This window comes from Zalophus californianus, chromosome 3 (genome assembly GCF_009762305.2).
Source record: "Zalophus californianus isolate mZalCal1 chromosome 3, mZalCal1.pri.v2, whole genome shotgun sequence".
Classification (NCBI taxonomy): domain Eukaryota; kingdom Metazoa; phylum Chordata; class Mammalia; order Carnivora; family Otariidae; genus Zalophus; species Zalophus californianus.
Window position 1 is genome coordinate 133,518,384 of NC_045597.1, and position 24,066 is coordinate 133,542,449.

General features: G+C 38.8%; 1 protein-coding gene across 6 annotated transcripts in view; it reads left to right on the forward strand.

Moving 5' to 3' along the window:
- The first annotated feature begins 19,572 nt into the window (after positions 1-19,572).
- The window catches only part of UBR3 (ubiquitin protein ligase E3 component n-recognin 3), a 225,045-nt gene continuing 220,551 nt past the window's right edge, over positions 19,573-24,066 (forward strand). For 4 of the 6 annotated variants that reach the window (XM_027588549.2, XM_027588553.2, XM_027588555.2 and 1 more), the window contains exon 1: positions 19,574-20,190. In XM_027588549.2, the coding sequence (XP_027444350.1) occupies positions 19,643-20,190 (548 nt within the window). In that variant the 5' untranslated portion in view covers positions 19,574-19,642. Of the gene's footprint in view, positions 20,191-24,066 lie in introns of all 6 variants that reach the window. The other 2 variants (XM_027588550.2, XM_027588554.2) reach the window with 2 other exon arrangements.

The window sequence follows — 24,066 nt, forward strand, 5'->3', positions numbered from 1 at the left end:
TCCTTCTGCCCCCCCCCCCCCCCCCCCCAGTGAGCCCGTGTGCGCGCGCGCTCTCTCTAAAATAAAAATCTTAAATAAAATACAAGAAGGGTATTGGAAGGAGTTAGATTCCTGAGAAGATAGGATCCTGTGCCTAAATGAAAGGATTGCCCTTAATCTGGAGAATGGATATTTTTCATTATTAAAGGAAGAAAAAAAATGGATGGATGAGGATGAACTAGAGAGAGTGGCGTCTGAGGCTATTTCCTATGAATAATAAAATTCAAAGTTGTCTTTTATGAAGATTAAATGAGTTAATACATATAAAGTCCTTACTGCATGTAGTACACAAAGTTGTTACATAACAAATGCCCAATAAAATGTTAGCTCTTAGTGGCGGTGGTATCTGTCGAGAAGGAGGTGGCTGGAGTAAGGAGGTGGAGCCAAATGAATGAATGAAACTAGCCAGGTATATTAAAGGACAGTGAATTCACTGAGGTTGAACGCAATTTTTTCCAAGGTAAAGGTTTCATTTTGAGATAATCGTAAATTTGTATATAACTATAAAAAATAGTACTTAGAGATCCTGTGTATCTTTTCCCTAGTTTCCCCCAAGGATTACATTTTGCGAAAGTATAGTACAGTATCACACCTAGGATATTGACAGTGATACAGTGAAGACAGCATTTCCATCACCATGAATATCCATGATGTTGCACTTTTGGCCACACCTAGTTCATTCTAGCCCTGACTCCCTCCATAACCCCTGGCAACTACTGATCTGTTCTCCATTTCTAGAATCTTCCCATTTCAAGAACTTCATATAAATGGAAGCATACAGTGTGTAAACTTTTGGGAATGGCTTTTTTTCACTCACCATAATTTTCTGGAGATCCTTCTAAGTTGTGTGTATTAATAATTTGTTCCTTTTTTTTGCTGTGGTATATATGTATCAGAGTTCATTTAAACATTCACCCCCTGAAGAACATCTGGGTTCCTTCAAATTTTTGTCTATTACAAATAAAGCTGCTATGAAAATTAATGTACAGCTTTTGTGTGAACACAAGTTTTGATTTCTCTGGGATAAATGCCCAGCAACACAATTACTGGGTCATATGATTAATCTATGTTTAGTTTTTTAAGAAACTCCAAGCTTGTCCAGAGTGGCTACACCATTTTACATTCCCATCAGTCATGTATGAGTGATCCAGTTTCTCTGCAGCCTCGCCAACATTTGGTGTTGCCACAATTTTTCATTTTAGCTGTTCAGACAGGTGTGTAGTAATATCTCATTAAGGTTTTAATTTGCACATCCTTATTGGCTAATGATGGTGAACACTTCTTCATGTGCTTATTTGCCATCTATATATCCTTTTTGGTGAAGTGTCTTTTCATTTCTTTTGCCTATCTTCTAATTGAATTTTTTTTTACAGCTGAGTTTTGAGATTTCTTAATATATATTAGATACTAATCCTTTGTCAGATATGTGGTTTCTAAACATTTTCTCTCAGTTTGCAGCTTGTCTTTTCATCCTCTTAATCTTTTGCAGAATAAAAGTTTTCAACTTTGATAAAGTTCAGTTTGTCAACTTTTCTCTTCATGGATCAATCTTCTGACATCAAGTCTAAGAACTCTTTGGAGTTCTTAGAACTCAAAAGGATTTGCTCCTATGTTTTTTTGGTGAAGGTTTTATAGTTTTCCATTTAATTTTTAATCTGTGAATCCATATCAAATTATTTGTTATATAAAATTTGAGGTTTTGGTGGAGTTTTTTTCTTCTCTATGAATGTCCAATTTGCTATAGCACCATCCATTGAAAAGGCTACACTTTCTCCATTACTGCTTTTGCACCTTTGTTGAAAATAAGTTGAGTCTATTTGTGTGGGCCAATTTCTGGATTTTCTACTCTGTTCTATCAACCTGTACATCTAGACATCCTCCAGTACCACACAGTCTCAATTACTGAAGCTATAAAATAAATTAGGTATTTTGAGTCCTCCCACTTTTTCTTTTTAAAATTGTGTTGGGGTGGGGTTCCTGGGTGGCTCAGTCAGTTAAGCGCTTAATTCTTGATCGCAGCTCAGGTTTTGATCTCAGGGTCGTGAGTTCAAGCCTAGAATGGTGGAGCCTACTTAAAAAGAAAAAAAAACTTGTGTTGGGGTGCCTGGCTGGCTCAGTTGGTAGAACATGTGACTCTTGATCCCAAGGTCTTGAGTTCAAATCCCACATTGGGCATAGGAAAAAAAAAAGAAAATATCGTCTTAAATATCTAATTCTTTTTTTAAATTTTACATTGTTTTATTTTTTATTTTTATTTATTTTTAAAGATTTTTAAAATTTATTTATTTGACAGAGACACAGTGAGAGAGGGAACACAAGCAGGGGGAGTGGGAGAGGGAGAAGCAGGCTTCCTGTAGAGCAGGGAATCCAATGTGGGGCTCGATCCCAGGACCCTGGGATCATGACCTGAGCCGAAGGCAGATGCCCAACGACTGAGCCACTCAGGCGCCCCTTAACTATCTAATTCTTATGTTTCCAAATAGATTTTAGAGTAAACTTGTCAATATTACAGAAAATGTTGTTGGGATTTTGATAGGAATTGAGTGAAACCTATATATCAGTTTGTGAAGAATTAACATCTTTACTACATTGATTCTTCCAATCCATGAATACAGTGTCTTTCCGTTTACTTAGATCTTTGATTTCTTTCATCAGCATTCTGTAGTTTTCTGCATATAATTCCTGTACGTATTTTGTTAGACTTACACTTAAGTATTTAATTTGTATTTTGAGCAATGTAAGTGGTATTACATTTTAAATTTCAATGTCCAAATGTTTATTGATAACATAAAAATACACTATGTTTATCTTATATCCTGTAATCTTACTAAACTCACTTATTAGTTCCAGGAAGTTTTTGTTTGGTTTTGTTTTGGTAGATTCCTTGGAATTTTCTATGGAGAAAATCATGTCATCTGAAGCTAGGGGCACATATATTTCTTTCTCCTTTGTATGCCTTTTATTTCCTTCATTAGCCTACTGCACTGACTCGAACTTCCCATGCTATGTTGAATAGAGTGGTAAGAGTGGACATTTTTGCCTTGTTTTCTGTTTTAGGGAGAAAACTTTCATTCTTTCACTATAAAGTATAGTGTTAGATGTAGTTGTTTTGTAGGTGTACCTTATCAAGTTGAGGGGTTCCTGTCTATTCCTAGTTTTCTGAGAGTTTTGATGATGAATGGGTGTTGAATTATGTCAAATGCTTTTTCTATACCAATTGATATGATCATGTGATTTTTTTTCTTTAGCATTTTAATTTGGTGGATAACATTGATTGATTTTCAAATATTAAAACAGCCTTGCATTCCTGGAGTAAATCCTACCTGGTCAGGATGTATAATTCCTTTTATACAGTGTTGAATTCTATTTGCTAATATTTAATGAAAGGTATTTGCCCCTATATTTATGAGGGATATTTATAAATTTCCTTTTTGTACTGCCTTTGTCTGGTTTTGGTATCAGGGTAATACTAGCTTTATAAAATGAATTGGAATATGGTCCCTTCTCTTCCATTTTCTGGAAGAGATTATATCAGTTGGTGTTAATTCTTTAATGTTTGGTAAAATTCTAGAGTGAAACCATCTGGACCTGGAAATTTTTGAGGGGGGGGTTTTAAATTACAAGTTTAATATTATTAGTTATAGGGCTATTCAAATTAGTGACTTCATATTGGGTGAGTTGTAGTAATTTCTGTTTTTTCAGAAAATGGTCCATTTCATCTAAATCATCAAATTTATGTGTATAGAATTGTTAGTAGTATCTCCTTATTATCCTTCAGGATCTGTAATGGTGTCCTCTGTTACATACCTTATTATTGTCAGAAGGGGTTGAAAGTGTGGCTCTCTATGTGGTCTCCACTGATATCTGGGGGTTGGAGGAATGGGGGAGAGCCTTGGTACAACCTGAGGAAGGTAGAAGTCTAGGCTTCCTGGGTGCCTGAGTGGCTCAGCTGGTTAAGCATCTGCTTTTGGCTCAGGTCATGATCCCAGGGTCCTCACATGGGGCTTCCTGCTCAGTAAAGAGTCTGCTTCTCCCTCTCCTACTTCCCCTGCTTGTGCCCATTTGCTATCTCTCTTTCTCTCTGTCAAGTAAATAAATAAAATCTTAAGAAAAAAAAAAAAGAAGTCTAGGCTTCCCACTGGGCTTTTGCTAGTGTGGATGTGGGTGGGACCACGGTGTTTTTTGTGGTTTTTGACTGGAGTAGAGTGTTTATTGTCTAAAAGTTTCCTGTCTTGCTAAGTTACCCCTTTCCTGGTTCTTTGGCTAGAGAGAGCAGCTTTTGTTGGAGCTGCATCTATGAACTACTGGCTACTTTAGGTCTAAGTCTGGAATATATGAGACAAAAAGAAAACACAGGGAACTCGCCTGCTGTATTCTTCCTTGGATCTTGAAGTCCCTAGCTGGTCTGTCTTCTTCTCTTCCCTTCTACCAGCATCTCCTTATGTCATATATATATATATATATTATATATATATATATTATCTAGATATATATTATCTATCTATCTATCAGGGATGAATAGGGAAAAGTATATTCTATCTTTTGGGCAGTGGAAGTACTATAAGATATATATAATTTGTCATTTGAAAGTATAAAGTTTAACGATTTTTTATTTTTATTTATTTGTTTTTTAAAGATTTTATTATTTATTTGGCAGAGAGAGAGAGAGACAGTGAGAGAGGGAACACAAGCAGGGGGAGTGGGAGAGGGAGAAGCAGGCTTCCCACCGAGCAGGGAGCCCAACGTGGGGCTCGATCCCAGGACCCTGGGACCATGACCTGAGCCGAAGGCAGATGCTCAATGACTGAGCCACCCAGGCGCCCAAGTTCAGTGATTTTTTTAAAAAAGCCTTTTACTTATTTACTTGACAGAGAGAGAGGGGGTAGTGGCAGGCAGAGGGAGAGGGAGGAGCAGTCTGTCCGCCGAGCAGGGAGCCCGAGTTTGGGGCTCAATCCCAGGACCCTGGGATCATGACCTGAGCTGAAGGCAGACACTTAATTGGCTAAGCCATCCAGCACCCCTAAAGTTTAGTGATTTTTAAGTACATTTACAAGGTTGTATGGCCAACAGCACTATCCAATTTTAGAACATTTTCATCACTGCATAAAGAAACCTCAAACTTATTAGTAGGAACTTCCCATTCTTCCTCTTCCCCTAGCACCTGACAACCACTAACCTGCTTTCTGTCTGTATGGATTTGCCTATTGCAAAGATTTCCTATAAATGAAATCATGTGTCATTTTGCGTCTGGCTTCTTCATTTAGCATAATGTCTTCAAGTTTCACCCATGTTGTAACATATGTCAGAATTTTGTTTCACTTTTATAGTTCCATGTTACTTTATTGTATTGATATACCACACTTTATCCATTCATCAGTTGATGGACATTTAGGTTGTTTTGACTTGTGGCTATTATGAATAATGCTGCTTTAAATATCCGTGCAAGATTTTATGTGAATACATTTTCAGTTATCTTGAGTTTATATCTAGGAGTGGAATTGCTGGGTCATGTTGTAATACTATATTTAACTTTTTGAGGAACCACCAAACTTTCTCACAGCGGCCACACCATTTTATGTTCCCAATGACAATGTATGAGGGTTCCAATTTCTCCATATCTTTACAAACACTTGTTATTTTCCTTTTATGTTTTTCTTATGGCCATCCTAGTGGGTGTGAAGTGGTAATTCAGTGTGGTATTGATTTGCATTTCCCTGTTGGCTAATGATGTTGAGCATCTTTTCATGTGCTTACTGGCCATTTCTCTGTCTTTTTTGGAGAAATGATAACCAAATCCTTTGCCTACTTTTAAATTGTTTTTGTTGTTGAATTATAAGAGTTCTTTGTATATTCTGGATATTAGATCCTTACTGGATATATGGTTTGAAAATATTTTCTCCCATTTTTGTGGATTGTCTTTTTACTTTTTCGATAATGTCCCTTAACGTGCAAAAATTTTTAATTTTGGTGATGTCCAAATCTATTTTTTCTTTGGTTGCTTATACCTTAGGTGTTTATCTAGGAACCTGTTGCCTGATTCAAGGTCACAAAAATTTACACCTATTTGTTCTTCTAAGAGTTGTATAGCTTGAGATTTTATACTTAGGTCTTTGATCTATCTTGAGTAAATGAACTCTGAAATCTGAACTCTGAAAAAATGATGGTAAGAACTTAAGAAGTAGAGGAAAGCTGGGGCACTGTGGTGGCACAGTCCATTACGCATCTGACTCTTGATTCAGCTCCGGTCATGATCTCTGGGTCTTGAAATCAAGCCCTGCATCACGCTCCTCGTTCAGCAGGGAGTCTGCTTGAGATTCTCTCCCTCTGCCCCTCTCCCTCCTCCTCCCCTGCGTGCACACACTCTCTGTTTAAAATAAATAAATCTTGAAAAAAAAAGAAAGAAGTAGAGGAAAGCTGCTTTTCTATTGCCAACTCTTTTTAAAATGTAGGGGCAAGTTTGATTTGTACAGGACATTGATAAAGAGGGCTAAAGAGTGATTTAAATGGATACCACAAGACTTCTGGCAAATACTTTCATCCCATCGCCAGGAGACCTCTGCGTAAACTTTAATTGATGGATTAGTAAAATATGCTGTTGGTTCTATGTAATACACACTGTTCTAATGGTAACTAGAAACTACATAAAATGTGTGATCTCTTCTAGTAGACAGTTAACAATTTGCAATAAATATTTGAAACATTTAGTAACAACCGCTAGAATCTATTAGAGTGGCTAAAATAAAATAGGAAAAGGAGAAGAAATTCACAATACCACCTGCTGGAGAAAATGTGGAGCACTCACACATTGCTTGTGAGAATGCAAAATGAGTTGGCCTCCTTGGAATGGTTTCACAGTTTCTTACACAGTTAAACATACACTTATCGTATGATTCAGCAATCTGACTTGTAGCTATTTGAAGACAAATGAAGATATATGTCCACATAAAAGCCTTGTATATAGATGTTTATAACAACTATATTCAAAATTGTCAAAAACTGTAAACATCCCAAATGTCCACTAACTGGTGAATGGATAAATTGTAGTACACACATACATACCACACAATACTACTCAGCAATTAAAAAAACAAAAACAAAAAAACTGATCAATGCAACTGCATAGGTAAATATCAAAAACATTATGCTAAGTAAAGGAAGCCAAACTAAAGAAAGCTACATATTGTATTTTATTTATATAACACTCTGAAAAACTATCAGACAGGAATACAAGTTAGTGGATGCCAGGGACTGGGTTTGGGGTGGGATTGACATCTTTTTGGGATGATGGACCATGTTGGTTATATGGCTATGCATTTGCCAAAATTCATAGAACGTACCTAAAATTTTACTGTATGTAAATTACACTCTAATAAATGTGATTTTACAAAAAAAGTTTAGTAACAATATCAAATCAATCATTTATGCATAAATCTCACAGTTTCCAAACTTTTTTGTGTCAGGATAGTTTTCTTTAAAATTATTAGGGACCTCAAAAAGCTTTTGTTTATGTGGGTTATATCTACTGATATATTTATATACTGATATATTTATATTACTGGAAATTAACACAGAAATTTTTAAAAAATTAATCCACTAAGACAATAATTATTCCATTGGATGCTAACATTAAGTAACATATTTTGTATGAGAAGTAATTATATTTTCCAAAACAAAGAACATTAGTGGGAAGAAAAGTGTTGGTTTACATTTTTGTGAATCTCTTTAGTGTCTGACTTAATAGAAGACAATTGAATTCTCATATCTGTATTTGCATTCAGTTGGTTGTGATATGTTTTTTCTGGTTGAAATATCTGAAGAGAATCCAGCTTGACAGAGATATTTAGTAGAAGAAGCTAGGAGTATTTTCACTGCTTATTCAGATGATTGTGGATATTCTTCTTTTGTATGATGCCACAACTTGAAAGCAGTGGTATCTTGAAGATTAGTTGTAAGGTGGAGTCTTAAGCTATATCAATGATCTTTTCATACTGTCAACCTACAGTTCAATTCTTTAGTCTATGTTGGATTTTAAATAGATGTTTACCTCTACATGATTTTATAACATGCATCAGTCATTTGGAAAATACTGGTTCACTGAATTATCCAAGTCTTCTGACATGTTTTATTATACCATGTCAGAAATCACATTTATTAGTATCACCACTGATCTCCCCAGAAAAAATCTTTAAGTAATGGTAAGACTATCAAGATCATGGTGGCAGATATAAAGCTTTTTAAATATTAATTTTTGCTTGAAAAATTAAGTTTTTATTGGTTAAAAATACTGCTTGGTGTTTTTTATGAAATGATAATCTTATTCCATTTATTAGAAAATGGCTATCAAATACCAAGTCTGAAAAACCATAGTTTGTCTGTCAATCAAACTTTGAAGTAAAATAGTGTGATTAATATTTAGAATATGTAAAGACCTACAATATAATAAGAAAAAGACAAGGCAAAGAAGCAAAAAATGGACAAAGTATTTGAGTTGACATTTCTCCAAGGAAGATAATACAAATGGCCAATAAGCACATGAAAGGATGCTCAACATCATTAGTCATTAAGGAAATAGAAAACAAAACTATAAGCTTAACCCCATTAGGATGGCTATTATCAGTAAAATGGAAAATAACAAGGATGGCAAGGATATGAAGAAATTAGAACCCTGTGCATTGCTGGTGGGAATGTAAAAATGGTGCAGCTGCTGTGGAAAACAATTTGGTGATTCCTCATAAAGTTAAATAGTGTTATCATATGATCTAGCAATCACACCTTCTAGTTATATACCCCAAAAAATTGAAAGCAGGAACTCAGATAATTATACACCAATGTTCATTTTAGCCAATAGCCAAAGGAGGAATAACCTAAGTGTGCATCAACAGATGAATGGATAAACAAAATGTGGTATACACATACAATGGAATACTATTCAGCCATAAGAAGTAATGAAATTTGGGGCGCCTGGGTGGCTCAGTTGGCTGAGCATCCAACTCTTGATTTTGGCTCAGGTCATGATCTGAGGATGGTGAGATTGAGCCCCTGGTTGGGCTCCATGCTCAGCAGGGAGTCTGCTTGAGATTCTCTCTCTCCCTCTCCCTCTGCTCCTCCCCCTGCACTCTCTCTCTCTGTCTCTAAAATAAATAAATAAATCTTAAAAAAAAGTAATGCAATTCAGTCACATGGCACAACATGGATAAATCTTGAAAACGTTACGCTAAGTGAAAAAAGCCAGACACAAAATAACAGGTATTATATGATTTTACTTATATGAAACATTTAGAGTAGGCAAAGTCATAGAGACAGAAAGTGAAATGGAGGTACTGGGGTGAGGAGGAAGGAAAATTGCTTAATAGGTACAGAGTTTCTGTTTGGGATGATGAAAAAGTTCTGGAGAGGGTGGTGATGGTTGTATAGCATTGTAAATGTACTTGCCACTGAATTGTGCACTTAAAATGGTTAAAATAGTAAATGTTATATTTTGTCACCATTTTTGCCACAATTTTTAAAAAAAGCTGTTCAGTTTATAACATTGCACATGTACTTTTTGCTGGACCCTACCCAGTTGTTTCGGTATGCAATAAAAGTGCCTGATGTGTAATTACTAACTCCTTGAGACTTTTTAAGATGTGTCTTCATGCATCAAAATGTAATCACATTTTATATTTTTTTGCTGCTTTATTCAGGGCGTTTTTTTTTTTTAAGGGAAAGTGGCTTGTTTTTCTGCAAATATTTAATGCAGACCAATACAATGTCAGATAGATAATTTAGTGCCATTGCTTTGATTCATACTAAGTTGTGAGCAGTTTTATCCCTCATTGCTTTTGCAACATCAGTGCAAATGTCAAGGTAGTTGTTCCAGGATAAATCATGAGATTCAAGAAAGTTATTCAATAGTTGTTTCAAGATAAAATATGTTCATTGCCAAGCATTCACATAAAAGATCATGTTTGATAATTATTTGGCACTGAATCTGGACAAATACAAGGAAAACAGCAAGTCCAGTCATGTTTGTAGATTTAATTTACTTTTTTTAAGCCAAAGAGCCATTCTTAAATGTAAGAAACCTATACATACATTTTCTTCTGTTTTAGAATAAAATAATATTAAATACTTAAAAAACAGTTTTAGGTAAAAAATTAAAATTTAGGAACACTTTCAAATTTTAAAAAATTATTGAAAAATGAGACAACAGTTAGTACCAACCTTTTATGGTCTTATAGTTGTGATGAAAAGTTCATGATTTCAAAACAACAATTTAGTCCATGATAATGAGGTTACAGAGACTACAGCAGATATAACCGAGCATAGCCAGTAATTATGGCAGAAGTACTGAGAACAAACTTGGTTAATTTCTGAAAATGCACATATTTAAACCCTAATCCTACTACCTCAGAAAATTCTAAAAAACACAAGAATACAAAAGGATGTATTTCATTAATTGTCAGAATGATGATGTCATCATATTTCATGTAGCATCTGGAAAACTCCACAGCACGCCCCTAAAATAATAAGAGTAAAAAAAGCAAGTAATGTCTTAGTATTATTATGAAAATAATATTGCTTTTGTGGACATCCTGAAAGATTCTTGGGCACCTCCCGTCTAAGTCTCTGCAGACATACTTTGAGAATTGACTAATGGATGTTCAAATATTGAATGTTTGGAATTTATAAGAGACTATGTTATGTACTGGAAAACAATTAAGACATGCTTCCTAGTTCTCAAGAAACTCAAGTTATATTATCAAATAATATTTGATGAATTGCTCAAGTCAGTGTGATTGATAAAGGCAGTGTGATTGAACAAGCCAGTGTGAATTGCCCAAGCACAGGGCATATGTGCTGGGAGGTCAGGGGGATTCCTTCAGTATTCTTGTAGTAGAAAACCTACTTCCTAACCACTGCCCAAACATCCTTTTAAGAATTCTTACCCCTGGCCTTGTTCTACATATCTTATGCCCTTTCTCTTTTTACACTAGTCCAGTAATTTGATATTCTTTCCTTTTCTTCTTTTTAGGGAACTCTACCTGTTTTCTGCAGCAGCCAAGATATACGTGTTCTGAGTGTCTTTATGCATATGTCCTATAGGGATGCACTGCAGACAGGAACTCTTTTTGAATTCTCACTCTGACTCTTGATCATATTGTGTTGTTGTCTTGAAATGAACTTTAGAGTTCTCCTTCACATGTGTGAAAGAAAGACAGAGTTTCAATGAAATTTAAGTGTAAACTATTCTAATATTTCTAATATCAGAAAGTATACTCTGAAAGCATATTCTAATACTTCTTTTTTTTTTTAAGATTTTATTTAGGAGAGCCTGGATGGCTCAGTCATTAAGCGTCTGCCTTCGGCTCAGGTCATGATCTCAGGTTCCTGGAATCGAGCCCCACATGGGGCTCTCTGCTCAGCGGGGAGCCTGCTTCTCCCTCTCCCACTCCCCCTGCTTGTGTTCCATCTCTCGCTGTATCTCTCTCTCTCAAATAAATGAATAACAAATGAATGAAAGATTCTATTCATTTATTTGAGAGAGAGAGAGATGGAGAGGCAGTGAGAGAATACAAGCGGGGAGGAGAGGGAGAAGCGGGCTCCCTGCAGAGCAAGGAGCCTGATGGAGGGCTGGATCCCAGGACTCTGGGATCATGACCTGAGCTGAAGGCAGATGCTTAACGACTGAGTCACCCAGGCGCCCCTCTAATATTTCAATTTAAATAAATTCATAATCACATTTAACCTTTAAATTTGGAAGATTTCTTTTTTTTAATAAAGATTTTATTTATTTATTTGACAGAGAGAGACACAGCGAAAGAGGGAACACAGCAGGGGGAGTGGGAGAGGGAGAAGCAGGGAGCCCGATGCGGGGCTAGATCCCAGGACCCTGAGATCATGACCTGAGCCCAAGGCAGATGCTTAATGACTGAGCCACCCAGGTGCCCCTAAATTTGGAAGATTTCTTAGTGGTGAAGATTCATTTATTCATAAATTACTAATTATGAAATATATATCTTCCTCACTAAGTACTAATTTAAAAACTCATTATTGATGTAAAACATATATAAACAAATTATAGATGAACAGCTCATTGAATGGGTGAATACAATGAACAAATCTGTAGAAACACCATCCAGGTCAAGAGTAAATACCATCAGCACCCCAAAAGCATCCATCTCATGTTCCCTTCCAATCATTCCCCTGCCCGCCCTTCCAAAAGCAATCACTCTCCTGACTTTTAACACCAGAGATTAATTTTGCTGTTTTTTTTTACTTTATATATGTAATCATACTATGTCAAATTTCTTTCATTCAACATGATGTAAGATTCATCCATGTTTGCTCATTTTCATTGTTGTATAGTAGTCCATTATATGAATATACTATAATTTATTTATTCTAATGTTGATGGATATTTAGTTTCAGGTTTTAAATGAGGATTTAGTTTACATAAAATGCGCAAATCCTAACTGTACTGTTTGATGAAAATGAATAACATATATACTATATAAATACCACCTCAAGTAACTGATCCTAATGATTTCCACTATTCATCCTAATAATTTCCCCCTCTACTCCTTATGGGTCAATTGCTGCCATCCCACAGGCAACCACTATTCTAATTTTGATCATCATAGCTTAGTTTTGCCTATTTAAAAACTTCATATAAACAGAATCATACGTATGCAATTTTTTGTTTGCCTTTTTTCACTCACCATAAAGATTTTCAGATTCATCTTTGATGTATCTTTTTATTGCTAAGTAGTATTTTACTGTATGAATATATCATGATTTGTTTATACACTCATTTGTTTTTTTTGTTTTTAAAGATTTTATTTATTTATTTGACAGAGAGAGACACAGTGAGAGGGAACACCAGCAGGGGGAGTGGGAGAGGGAGAAGCAGGCCTCCTTCTGAGCAGGGAGCCTGATGTGGGGCTCAATCCCAGGACCCCGGGATCATGACCTGAGCCGAAGGCAGACGCTCAACGACTGAGCCACCCAAGGCACCCCTATACATTCATTTGTTGATGGACATTTGAACTGTTTCTAGTTTTTGGCTAATATGAATAATGATACTATGAACATTCTTGTACAAGTTTTTTTTTCTGGATATATCTATTCTTGTTTCTCTTAAATGTAACTTTTGGATCATTGAGTATGTGTATGTTCAACTTCATAAGAAACCACTGAACTCTTTTCCAAAGTGGCTGAACCATTTTGCACTCCTACTGGCACTCATTGATAGTTCCAGGTGCTCAGCATCCTCACCAATATTTGGTATAATCTATCTTTTAAATTTTAGCCCTTCTCTTGGGTGTATAGTAGACACTCAATACAATTTTGATTGGCATTTCCCTGATTACTAATGATTACTTATTTCATATGTTTATTTGCTATCTGGATATCTCCTTTATCTCCTTTTATGAAGTGTCTATTGAAGTCTCTTACCCATTATTCTATTGGGATGACTGTCATTTCCTTGCTCCTTTGTAGGAATTCTCTATATATTCTTCCTGCATATCCTTTTTGGGTTAGACATGTTGCAAATATTCTCTCCAACTCTACAGCTTGCCCATTTTACTCTTAATGATATCTTTTTTTTACCATCTTTTTTTTAAAAAGATTTTATTTATTTATTTAACAGAGAGAGACACAGCAAGAGAGGGAACACAAGCAGGGGGAGTGGGGGAGGGAGAAGCAGGCTTCCCACGGAGCAGGGAGCCCGACGCAAGGCTGATGCGGAGTTCGATCCCAGGACCCCGGGATCGCAACCGGAGCTGAAGGCAGATGCCTAATAACTGAGCCACCCAGGCGCGCCTTTTACCAGCTTTTTTGAGATATAATTCGCATACCATTCAATTCACCTATTTAAAGTGTACAGTTCAATGGTTTTGCTACATTACATTATTAATTTTTAAAAATTGTGGTAAAATATATATAACAAAATTTGCCATTTTAACTATTTTTAAGGATACAATTCAGTGACAATAATCATGTTCATAATGTTGTTCAACCATCTCACATCTATTTCCAATACTTTTTTATCACCTCAAACAGAAATTTTATAACTCTTGGGTGCGTGGGTGGCTCAGTTGGTTAAGCGTCTGCCCTTGGCTCAGGTCATGATCCCAGGGTCCTGGGATCCAGTCCTGCATCGGGCTCCCTGCTTAGTGGGGAGTCTGCTTCTCCCTCTACCCCCTGCCCCTGCTCCTGATCTCTCTCAAATAAGTAAATAAAATCTTTAAAAAAATTTTTGTAACTCTTAATGATGTCTTTTTTAAAATTTTTATTTTTTTTATTTTTTAAAAATTTTATTTATTTGACAGAGAGACAGTGAGAGAGGGAACACAAGCAGGGGGAGTGGGAGAGGAAGAAGCAGGCTTCCCGTGGAGCAGGGAGTCCGATGCCGGGCTCGATCCCAGGACCCTGGGATCATGAACTGAGCCGAAGGCAGACGCTTAGCGACTGAGCCACCCAGGCTCCCCTTAATGATGTCTTTTAATGAATAAAAATTTAAAATTTTAAGTTAACTCATTTTGTCAGCCAGTCTTTTCTTCTGTGGTTAGTATTTTTTGTGTCCATTAAAAAATGTTTTCTCACTCCAGGATCAGAGGTAATAATAATTATAGCAATAGTAATAATGTATTTGTAGATTAGGTTGTAAGTTATAATATGATTCTATCGGTCTGCCAGGTCTATGTCAGAAGCATTGTATTTTATGTGAATTGTACCTCTGGAGATGTGCCACATCAGGCATGCCATGGACCATGTCTGTTTTGTTCACAGTGCTATTCTCAGCTCTTGCTGAGAGCAATTGGTAGGGGCTCAACAAATATTGCATTTATTTGTTGTATGAAAATGCCAGTAGGCAAAAATTTTCTGTCCTTCAGTGGAGGTGCAGAGAAGGAAACTTTCCTCTGGTTTAAGAAAAAAGGAGGGAAATAAAATTAGCACAATGTGTAATGGTATTAAATGATAATGAAAAAGATCCCAGAAGATTGTTAAGCATTTATAACCTTGGAAAAGTTGCACAGACCAATCTGTAGAGGAGCTAATATAGGTCAAATCTTTAATGCACAGTCATGCTTTTTTCCTAAAAATATTTCTAAAACATGAGTTGAGAAACTTACTAAAAATGTCCTTGCTTCAATATTAAACAAATGAGAGAATCACAGTAAGTATAGTTGCAGGATTTTAAAGGACTCAGTTACTAAAGAAGGAAAGAAGGAAGGGAGAGAAGGGGAAGGGAGGGAGGGGTGGGGCATGGAGAGAGGGAGGGAAGAAATGGAGGGAGAGAGGAGAAGGAAGAAAGGCACATGTAGGAACAATAAGTGACTTCTCTTCCAGGGTTTGTTCTTAGGTTTTGACATCTATGAAACCTAATAATAATTACCTTTCAGGGTTGTTGTGAATCTTAAATGTGATCAGGCAGAATTTCTTGGCTATAGTAGACACAGTGTTTCTTATGGTGTGAATTTTGACAGTTGTGATTAGAACTGGTGAACTTGCTGTGCACCTAGAGAAAGTCTGATGTGTAAATATGGAGGCCAGGCAGAAATTTAGAAGTGAATATTGTGGTAGGCATCTTGTATGTGTTTATTTCCAGCAGGTATCTCTTCCTCTTCCTTCTGGTAATAAGGGTGGCATTGGTCACCAGCTTGGTCAGTCAGAATTCTTCCTCAGGGGCGTAAGTGGATCTGGCAGAGAAGAGATCCGTTTTCTTTGTTGTGAAGTTGTGGAGATAAGGCCTAGAGCTGGGGTTGGGGAGGCTCATGCCCAGAAGCTGTTGGAGACAATGGAGTCCGTCCTGAAATTAAAGGTGAGGATGCACACAGGTTCATCTCCCTCTTCCCTCCACTGATTATATCATCTAATATTGTCTTCTTTTTGGCTTACGCTAGTCAAGGACTTTCAACCAGAAAGTCCTGATAAATACGAAAGCAACTTTGGAGTATTTCCATTACTTTGTTAGTTCTCTGTTAAGGGTCTCTAATTTTGGAAGCAATTGTGTTATTTATCATTTATAGCTTTTTACCTTACCTGTGTGGTTTATTTTAATTTGAAAAGCCAATTTAGAAGTATTACAGGATTCTTCTTCATATTAAGATGGATACATAAAAATGCAGTTTTTAAGGTATTATTTTGTAGCTTTCTGTAACAGCAGTATGTTGCATTATTTATTCAATGTCCTCCGTAGAGTAACAGTAACATTTAATGAGGTATAGCATTTAAGGAGTACAGAGTTTTCAGCTGCATTTCAATCTGGCTTTCCCTCATGGAAATGTGATCCTTGTAGGAATTCCCCATGACACAGCACAGTGATTTGAGAGGTAATTTAGAAGAAGAGTTTTTATATTTCACTCACGCACTGAAAGAGAAAAATGTCAGACTTCCTGAATCCAAATGATAGAAGCCCCAAACATTCTAGGAGAAGCAAATATTTGAGAGCTTGTCATATTCATTTTAAAAGCTAAAGCCGTGAAATTGTTTGTACCTGGACAGAAATTTGATTTTTTCATTCATCTCAAACAATAACTAATACTACTGATTACTATTATTATTCTAAACTGTTTTATTGAGGTATAGTTTCATACCATAAAATCCACCTGTTTTTAGAGTTGAATTCAGTGATTTTTAGCAAATTACATAGTTGTGCAACTATCATCCCAACCAACCTTAGAACGTTTCTATCATCCTAAAAAGATCGCTTATCCGCATTTGCAGTTACTTCCTGTTCTTACCCCCAGCTCCAGACAGCCACTTTCCGTCTCTACTTTCTGTCTCTATAGATTTGTCTTTTCTGGACAGTTCATGTAAATGGAGTAATATAATATTCATCTTTTGTATCTGACTTCCTTCTTTGACAAAACATTTTTAGAAGTTTATTCATGTTGTAGCACGTATCAATACTTCATTCCTTTTTATTGTTAAATAGTATACGATTTTATGAACATGCCACTTTTTGTTTATCTGTTTACAAATTCATAGACCTTTGGATCATTTTCAGTTTTGGGGGACTATTATGAATAATACTGGTATGAATATTTACCTCTAAGTCTTTGTGTGGATATGTATGATCTCAGGACCCTGAGATCAAGTTGTATGCTCTACCAACTGAGACAGCCAGGAACCCCTCATTTTTAACTTTTTAATTTTTTTAGATTGAGTATAGTTGATACACAATGTTACATTAGTTTCAGGTGTCCAACTTAGTGATTTGATTCAAGTTTAGTATTTAAATTTTGTTGTTTTTGTACAGCAAAAAAGAGGCACTGGTGGGACTTTGTGGACGTTTGCAGAAATTCCCCAACCGCCTTACCCATAGGCATTGACTAGTGAACACACACTAGTTCTACCTTAGTTTGAAATGTTCCTGGAATTTACTTGGTTTATAATTTGGTGATTCATAAAGAGAATTTTTGAGCAACTTTTAAATTAATTATCACTACTTAATGATTATTATAAGATGCTTTATTAATGTAGAGGGTCAGGATATGTGAAATAATATGTTTTGTGTTCAATTCATTTATAACACAGGGTTATGGATTGGAAATACTCTTATTCTACTTCCTTGGATTCTTTCTTTTTTTTTTTAAGATTTTATTTATTTATTTGACGGAGACACAGTGAGAGAGGGAACATAGGCAGGGGAAGTGGGAGAAGGAGAAGCAGGCTTCCCGCTGAGCAGGGAGCCCGATGTGGGACTCGATCCCAGGACCCTGGGATCATGACCTGAGCCGAAGGCAGACGCTTAACGACTGAGCCACCCAGGCGCCCCTTGGATTATTTCTTCTACAGTTTTTTTTCATTCTTGGTTGTTTTCTGTCTTGTGTTACTAAGTTATTTGTATAACAGAGCCAGCTGTCTGGAAGTAAGCTGTGGAAATTTTAATAAGCTGTAGATATTTAGTTCTGGAAGAATCATTATTGATAATCTCCCTCAAGATTCAGATTTCGTTAGATAGGATAGTATAACTTCTGGAGATTTGGATTCCTTAGGTCTGAGATGGTTCCTGGGAATCTGTTTTTGTGAGTAGAGCTTCAGGTGATTCTTAGAGATCAGGCAGGTTTGGAAAATACTGGTGTGGTAGTTAAGAGCAGGGCTTTGGAATCAGATGGATCTGGGTTCTAGTCACATTTCACTTAATTGCCAGCTGTGTATTTTGGGGCACATAAATCACCTTAAGTTTTAGTTTCCTCTATTAACAGTACTTACTTCATAGAATTATTGAGAGGATTAAATGAAATAACATAAAGAGCAGGGCCCATAAAAATATGCAACAAACATTATCTATACTAAGAATGTTCTATTTAACAATAAACAAATATTTGAACATTTATGTCCAGTGATGAAGAAGACTCATTCTTTGCCCTTAGGAAATTTACCAATTAGTAGTGAGGTGAAGATGAGATTTTACAGTAAAGGCAATAAGTTATATCATTTAAGGGGTGTCTGGCTGGCTCAGTTGGTAGAGCATGCGACTCTTGATGTTGGGGTGTAGAGTTCAAGCCTGTGTCTGGTGTAGAGTTTAAAACAAAGTTGTATCATCAAGTTAAGAGCCATCCTTTTGAAGAAAAGAAATTACATAGGTAGACTGTGCTAGATTAGGTTGTAGGGTGAGGGAGTGGGATGGAGTAGTGTGGGAACTAGGAACAATAAAGATCCAGAGACAGGAAATGATAAAGCCTCATAAAACAGTGAACAGTCCCAGTGGTCTCTTTCATATGGCAAACTTGGAGTAGTGTCAGGAGATAAGGATAGAAAGGTGGCTTTTTGGGGCACTTGGGTGGCTCAATCAGGTAAGTGTCTACCTTTAGCTCAGGTCATGATCTCAGGGTCCTGGGACAGAGCCCTAGCCGGGATCCCTGCCCTGTGGGACCCGCTTCTCCCTCTGCCCTTCCCCCCTGCTCATGCGTGGGCGTGCTCTCTGAAATAAATAAATAAAATCTTAAAAAAATAAAAAAAGAAAGATAGGTGGGTTTTTGAGAGAAGATTTAAGGAGCTTTTTTTTTTTCCACTGAAGATTTTGACAGGAGAATGATAGTAAGAATGTAGTGTACTTTAATCATCTAAAAAATGTACTTTAGATTAACCTGATAATAATGTGAGGGTAAGAATTGATTTAGGGGGAATGTTAGGAGTTTGCTTCAGTAGTAACAGTGATTCAATAGTAATTAAGGATTAATAACAATGGGAATCTACATCTCAAAACGAAATGCAAATGCTTAAAATACCTCTGAAAGACGCTGTGTATAATTCCTATAGTCTAGGTAAATAAAGAAAAAAAAGTCCATATTGAAAGATTTTTCATATGGTCCAGAAAAAGTTGTCCATATATATATATTTTTAAAGGCGGGTCCCTTATCTCAGTAGCTCTCAGCTTTGAGAGCCAAGAGGAGGGGGTAAGGAAGAGAAGAGGACCCACGAGAGAGAGGCGGGGAGCAGGCCCCGAAGCCCGAGGGGGCGTGTGCAGGGGCGGGGACGCGGACGGAGGTGCGCGGCGGCTCCGGGGTATCGCGAGAGTTGGGCGGGCCGAGCAATCGCAGCAGTCAATTCCCCCACCCTCCCGGGAGGAGCCGCCGGCCCTGGGCTCTCCAAATTCTGAGCTCTCATCATGGCGGCGGCGGCGGCCGCGGCGGCCGTCGGAGGGCCGCAGCCGCCCCAACCCGAGCTGACCGCGCCTGGGCTGGCCCTGGACAAGGCGGCCACTGCGGCGCATCTGAAGGCGGCCCTCAGCCGGCCGGACAACAGGGCAGGTGCTGAGGAGCTACAGGCGCTGCTGGAGCGGGTGCTGAGCGCCGAGCGGCCGCTGACCACGACTGCGGACGGCGAGGAGGCGGCGGTAGCCGGCGGCGGGGGCGGTCCGGGGGCGGCCGAGGAGGAGGCCCTGGAGTGGTGTAAGTGCCTTCTGGCGGGCGGCGGAGGCTACGACGAGTTCTGCGCGGCGGTGCGGGCCTACGACCCCGCGGCGCTCTGCGGCCTGGTCTGGACAGCCAACTTCGTGGCCTACCGCTGCCGGACGTGCGGCATCTCCCCCTGCATGTCGCTGTGCGCGGAGTGCTTCCACCAGGGCGACCACACCGGACACGACTTCAATATGTTCCGCAGCCAGGCTGGGGGTGCCTGTGACTGCGGGGACAGCAACGTGATGCGGGAGAGTGGGTGAGTGGAGCCCTTCTGCGGGGCGGGGGGCACCGCGGCGGCCCAAGTCGGGTCGGGGGAGGCCTGGGGCCGAGGGAAGGCTGGGAGCCGACCCTGAGCTGTCAAGGGAAAGGAGTGGGGGAGGGTGCAGCCACATGGGGATGGAGGTGACTGAGCTGTCAGCGGTGGAAAGGGAATGGGGAGAGCGGAGAGCCTGTTTACCGAACGAGGCTGTGAATTTTCGGGGAAGCCAGGGCAAGTGAGTGGTAGCGACAGGAGAACCAGTGCGGGGGGTAGGAGGGGAAGAAGGAGGAAAGGATTACTTGGGGGAATCTGGTGTCGAGCTGTCAATTGTGTACTTACTGGGAAAAGCTTTAAAGCGGCCTGGTTCTTGGGAAGAAACTGGTGATGTGGTTTGGATTGGCTGGGAGGGGGATGGTATTGGGGCGAATTGGGTCGCAGGGTGGTAAGAGTCGGGGAGGTGGTCTTGCAGCTGTAGGGGAGGACAGCTTGGGTAGAAGGACTTCTGAACTGTCAGTGTGTCTGTCAGTATCGGGGAAGGAGCTCTAGGGCTTATGAGGGTTGAGGGAGGAGGGAAGGGGAGGGGCCTGCATGAAAAGTGACTGTTGAGCTGTCAGTGGAGTATTTGGTGTGCCGGAATGACATCTAGAATTGGGCTACTGAACAGTCGGTTATAGAACACCCTACATACCAGAAGAACAAACAAAACACTGAGCGAATTAGGAATCAGATATTAGGTCTTCGGTTAAAAGGGCACTTTATTCACTGACTTATAATATGTGAACCTCTATCTAAAAGGAGACAGTCAACAAATGCTTTTTCTTTTCTTTTCTTTTTTAAAAGATTTTATTTACTTATTTGACAGAGAGAGAGAGAGAGCAAGAGCAGGAATACAAGCAGGGGGGAGTGGGAGAGGAGAAGCAGGCTTCCCGCCGAACATGACCTGAGCCGAAGGCAGAGACGCTTAAGGATTGAGCCACCCAGGCGCCCAACAAATGCTTTTTGGATAGGAGCAATGTACCAGGGTGTTGGGACTTAGGATAAAAGGCATTTCAGAGATTGCAGTGAGTTAAAGAGTTGGTACATGTAGTGTCTTGGCTTGGGACATGTTATCAATGTCTGGGGAAGTCCTGGGAAAAGAAAAAAAACTTGGTGAAAGAGAGGACATTTTGGCTGGGCGAATGTTAGCAAATCCAGTTATTCAAGTTCTAAAATTTTCAGGTCTTATAATTAAGGATAGAGCATATCCTTATAAAAAAGGAATAGACCCTTTTAGAAAGGGTTGCTATTTTCTTCTTTGGAGTACTTGTAGGTTACTGTTACTACAGAATGTTTGTATCTACCAGGTGCAAGCAAGGCTCCTAGGATATTAAGAATGAACAAGACATTGACCTACCTCCTAAGCGGCTTACACTAGAGTAGAAAATGATAAATTCTTTAAATAGTCTGGGAGTTAGAGGAGGCTTCTGTGCAGAGGGAGTATGAAAAAGGCTTCAGAAAGGAGGTATTTTGAGCTTGTAACTACTATCACTACTGCTACTAACAACAACAACGGTAGTAGTAATTGCAGCCAGTGTTTGAGAACCAAAGTGTATTCCTTACACTTAAAAAATACTTTAAAAAATTAATATTTGAGTAGGTAAAATATTCATGTAGCCAAAAAAGCACAAGAGAAAAAAATAAAAAGTTGCACAGTTTGAAGTTTCCCTCCCATCCTGGCTTTCATCTGCCGAGTTCTTTCTCACCATTACTATTTTCTCTTAGTGCAAAAACAAACAAGGATGAATATGTATTTTGATTATTCAGTTTCTTTTCATGCAAAAGCTAACATAACATCTTGCATTTTTCACTTACCAAGCACTTACCAAGAGGTCTTTCCATGTCAGTAAATCAGTGTACTCACCCTACTCTAAAAAAAACCCCAAAAAACACTGCTGTATAGTGTTCATGTCATGAATTTGCCACTCTTTTTTAATTTATTTTTTAATTTTTTGTTTTTGCTTTTTAAGAAAGAGAGAGTACGCATGAGCCGGGGAAAGGGCAGACACAGAGATAGAGAGAGAGAGAGAGAGAATGTTAAGCAGCTCCACACCCAGCACAGAGCCCATTGTGGGGCTCTAGCTCATGACCCTGAGATCATGACCTAAGCTGAAATCAAGAGTCAGACGTTTAACTGACTGAGCCACTCAGGTGCCCCCACCACTCTTTATTTATCGTCATTTTTGATATTTGACATTTGGGTTTCAAGTATGAAATAAAAAACCTGTATACCTTTTTTTTCTTTTTTTAAAGATTTTATTTATTTGAGAGAGGATGAGCAAGAGAGAGCACGAGGAGGGGCAGGGACAGAGGGAGAGGGAGAAGCAGACTCCCTGCTGAGCAGGGATTCCCAACGTGGGGCTACATCCCAGGACCTGAGCTGAAGGCAGATGCTTAACAACTGAGCCACCCAGATGCCCCTATACCTGTCTTTTTACACCTGCAAAAATATCAGTGAGATAAATTCTCAACGGTGGGATTTACAAATTGCCCTTCATAAGGCTGAGTACTTAAGCAAAGTATCAGACTTCTTGTGTTCCAACAGCTTCATTAAAAGAGTGTTATTAACACTTTGGATTTTTATCCATCTGTGTGGTAAACAGTGGTCAAATATTAACTGCTTTACATTATGTAACTCATTTAATCTTCAACAAACCTGAGATTGTTACTGTCATTATTCCCATGATACAGAAGAGGAAAGTGGGGCACAGTTTTAAAAAATTTGCTCAGGGTTATACAGGTAGTAAGCTACTGCCAGCCTGCTGGCTCCAGAGAGTGACAGCTCAACATTTCTCTCTACTGCCTCTACAAATAGCATTCCTATTGGGTACTTCTGTTCAATACTGTGTTTTTGTCTTTTTTTTTTTTTTAAGATTTTTATTTGTCAGAGAGAGAGAGCACAAAGCAGGGGGAGTGGCAGGCAGAGGGAGAAGCATACTCCCCACTAAGCAGGGAGCCCGATGTGGGGCTCTAACCCAGGACCCTGGGATCATGACCTGAGCCGAAGGCAGATGCTTAACTGACTGAGCCACCCAGGCGCCCCTAATATGCTGTTCTTATTTTGGCCTTTCTTTCTTTTTTTTTTTTTAAAAGATTTTATTTATTTATTTGACAGAGACAGCGAGAGAGGGAACACAAGCAGGGGGAGTGGGAGAGGGGAGAAGCAGGCTTCCTGCTGAGCGGGGAGCCCGATGTGGGGCTCGATCCCAGGACCCTGGGATCACAACCTGAGCTGAAGGCAGATACTTAATGACTGAGCCACCCAGGTGCCCCGATAATTTCTTTTTTAATTTCAAAAGTAATACATACTGGTTACAACATAAAAATATGTGGAGGGGCACCTGCGTGGCTGTCAGTTAAGCATCTGCCTTCGGTTCGGATCATGATCCCTCTGCATGGCTCATGCTTTCTCTCTCTCAGATAAATAAATAAAATCTTAAAAAAAAATAAGTGGAGGGCGCCTGGGTGGCTCAGTTGGTTAAGCAGTCGACTGCTTTCGGCTCAGGTCATGATCCTGGAGTCCTGGAATCGAGTCCCACATCGGGCTCCCTGCTCAGCAGGGAGTCTGCTTCTCCCACTGACCCTCTTCCCTCTCGTGCTCTCTATCTCTCATTCTCTCTCTCTCAAATAAATAAAATCTTTAAAAAAAATAAGTGGATAAAGTAAAAAGTAAGGGTTCCACTTTCCTCTCTCCCACTCCTCAGTGATAGATTTCCCTTATTTTAAGCTTAGCTATACATTTAAAAGATGTTAGGGCGCCTGGGTGGCTCAGATGGTTAAGCGTCTGCCTTCGGCTCAGGTCATGATCCCAGAGTCCTGGGATCGAGTCCCGCATCG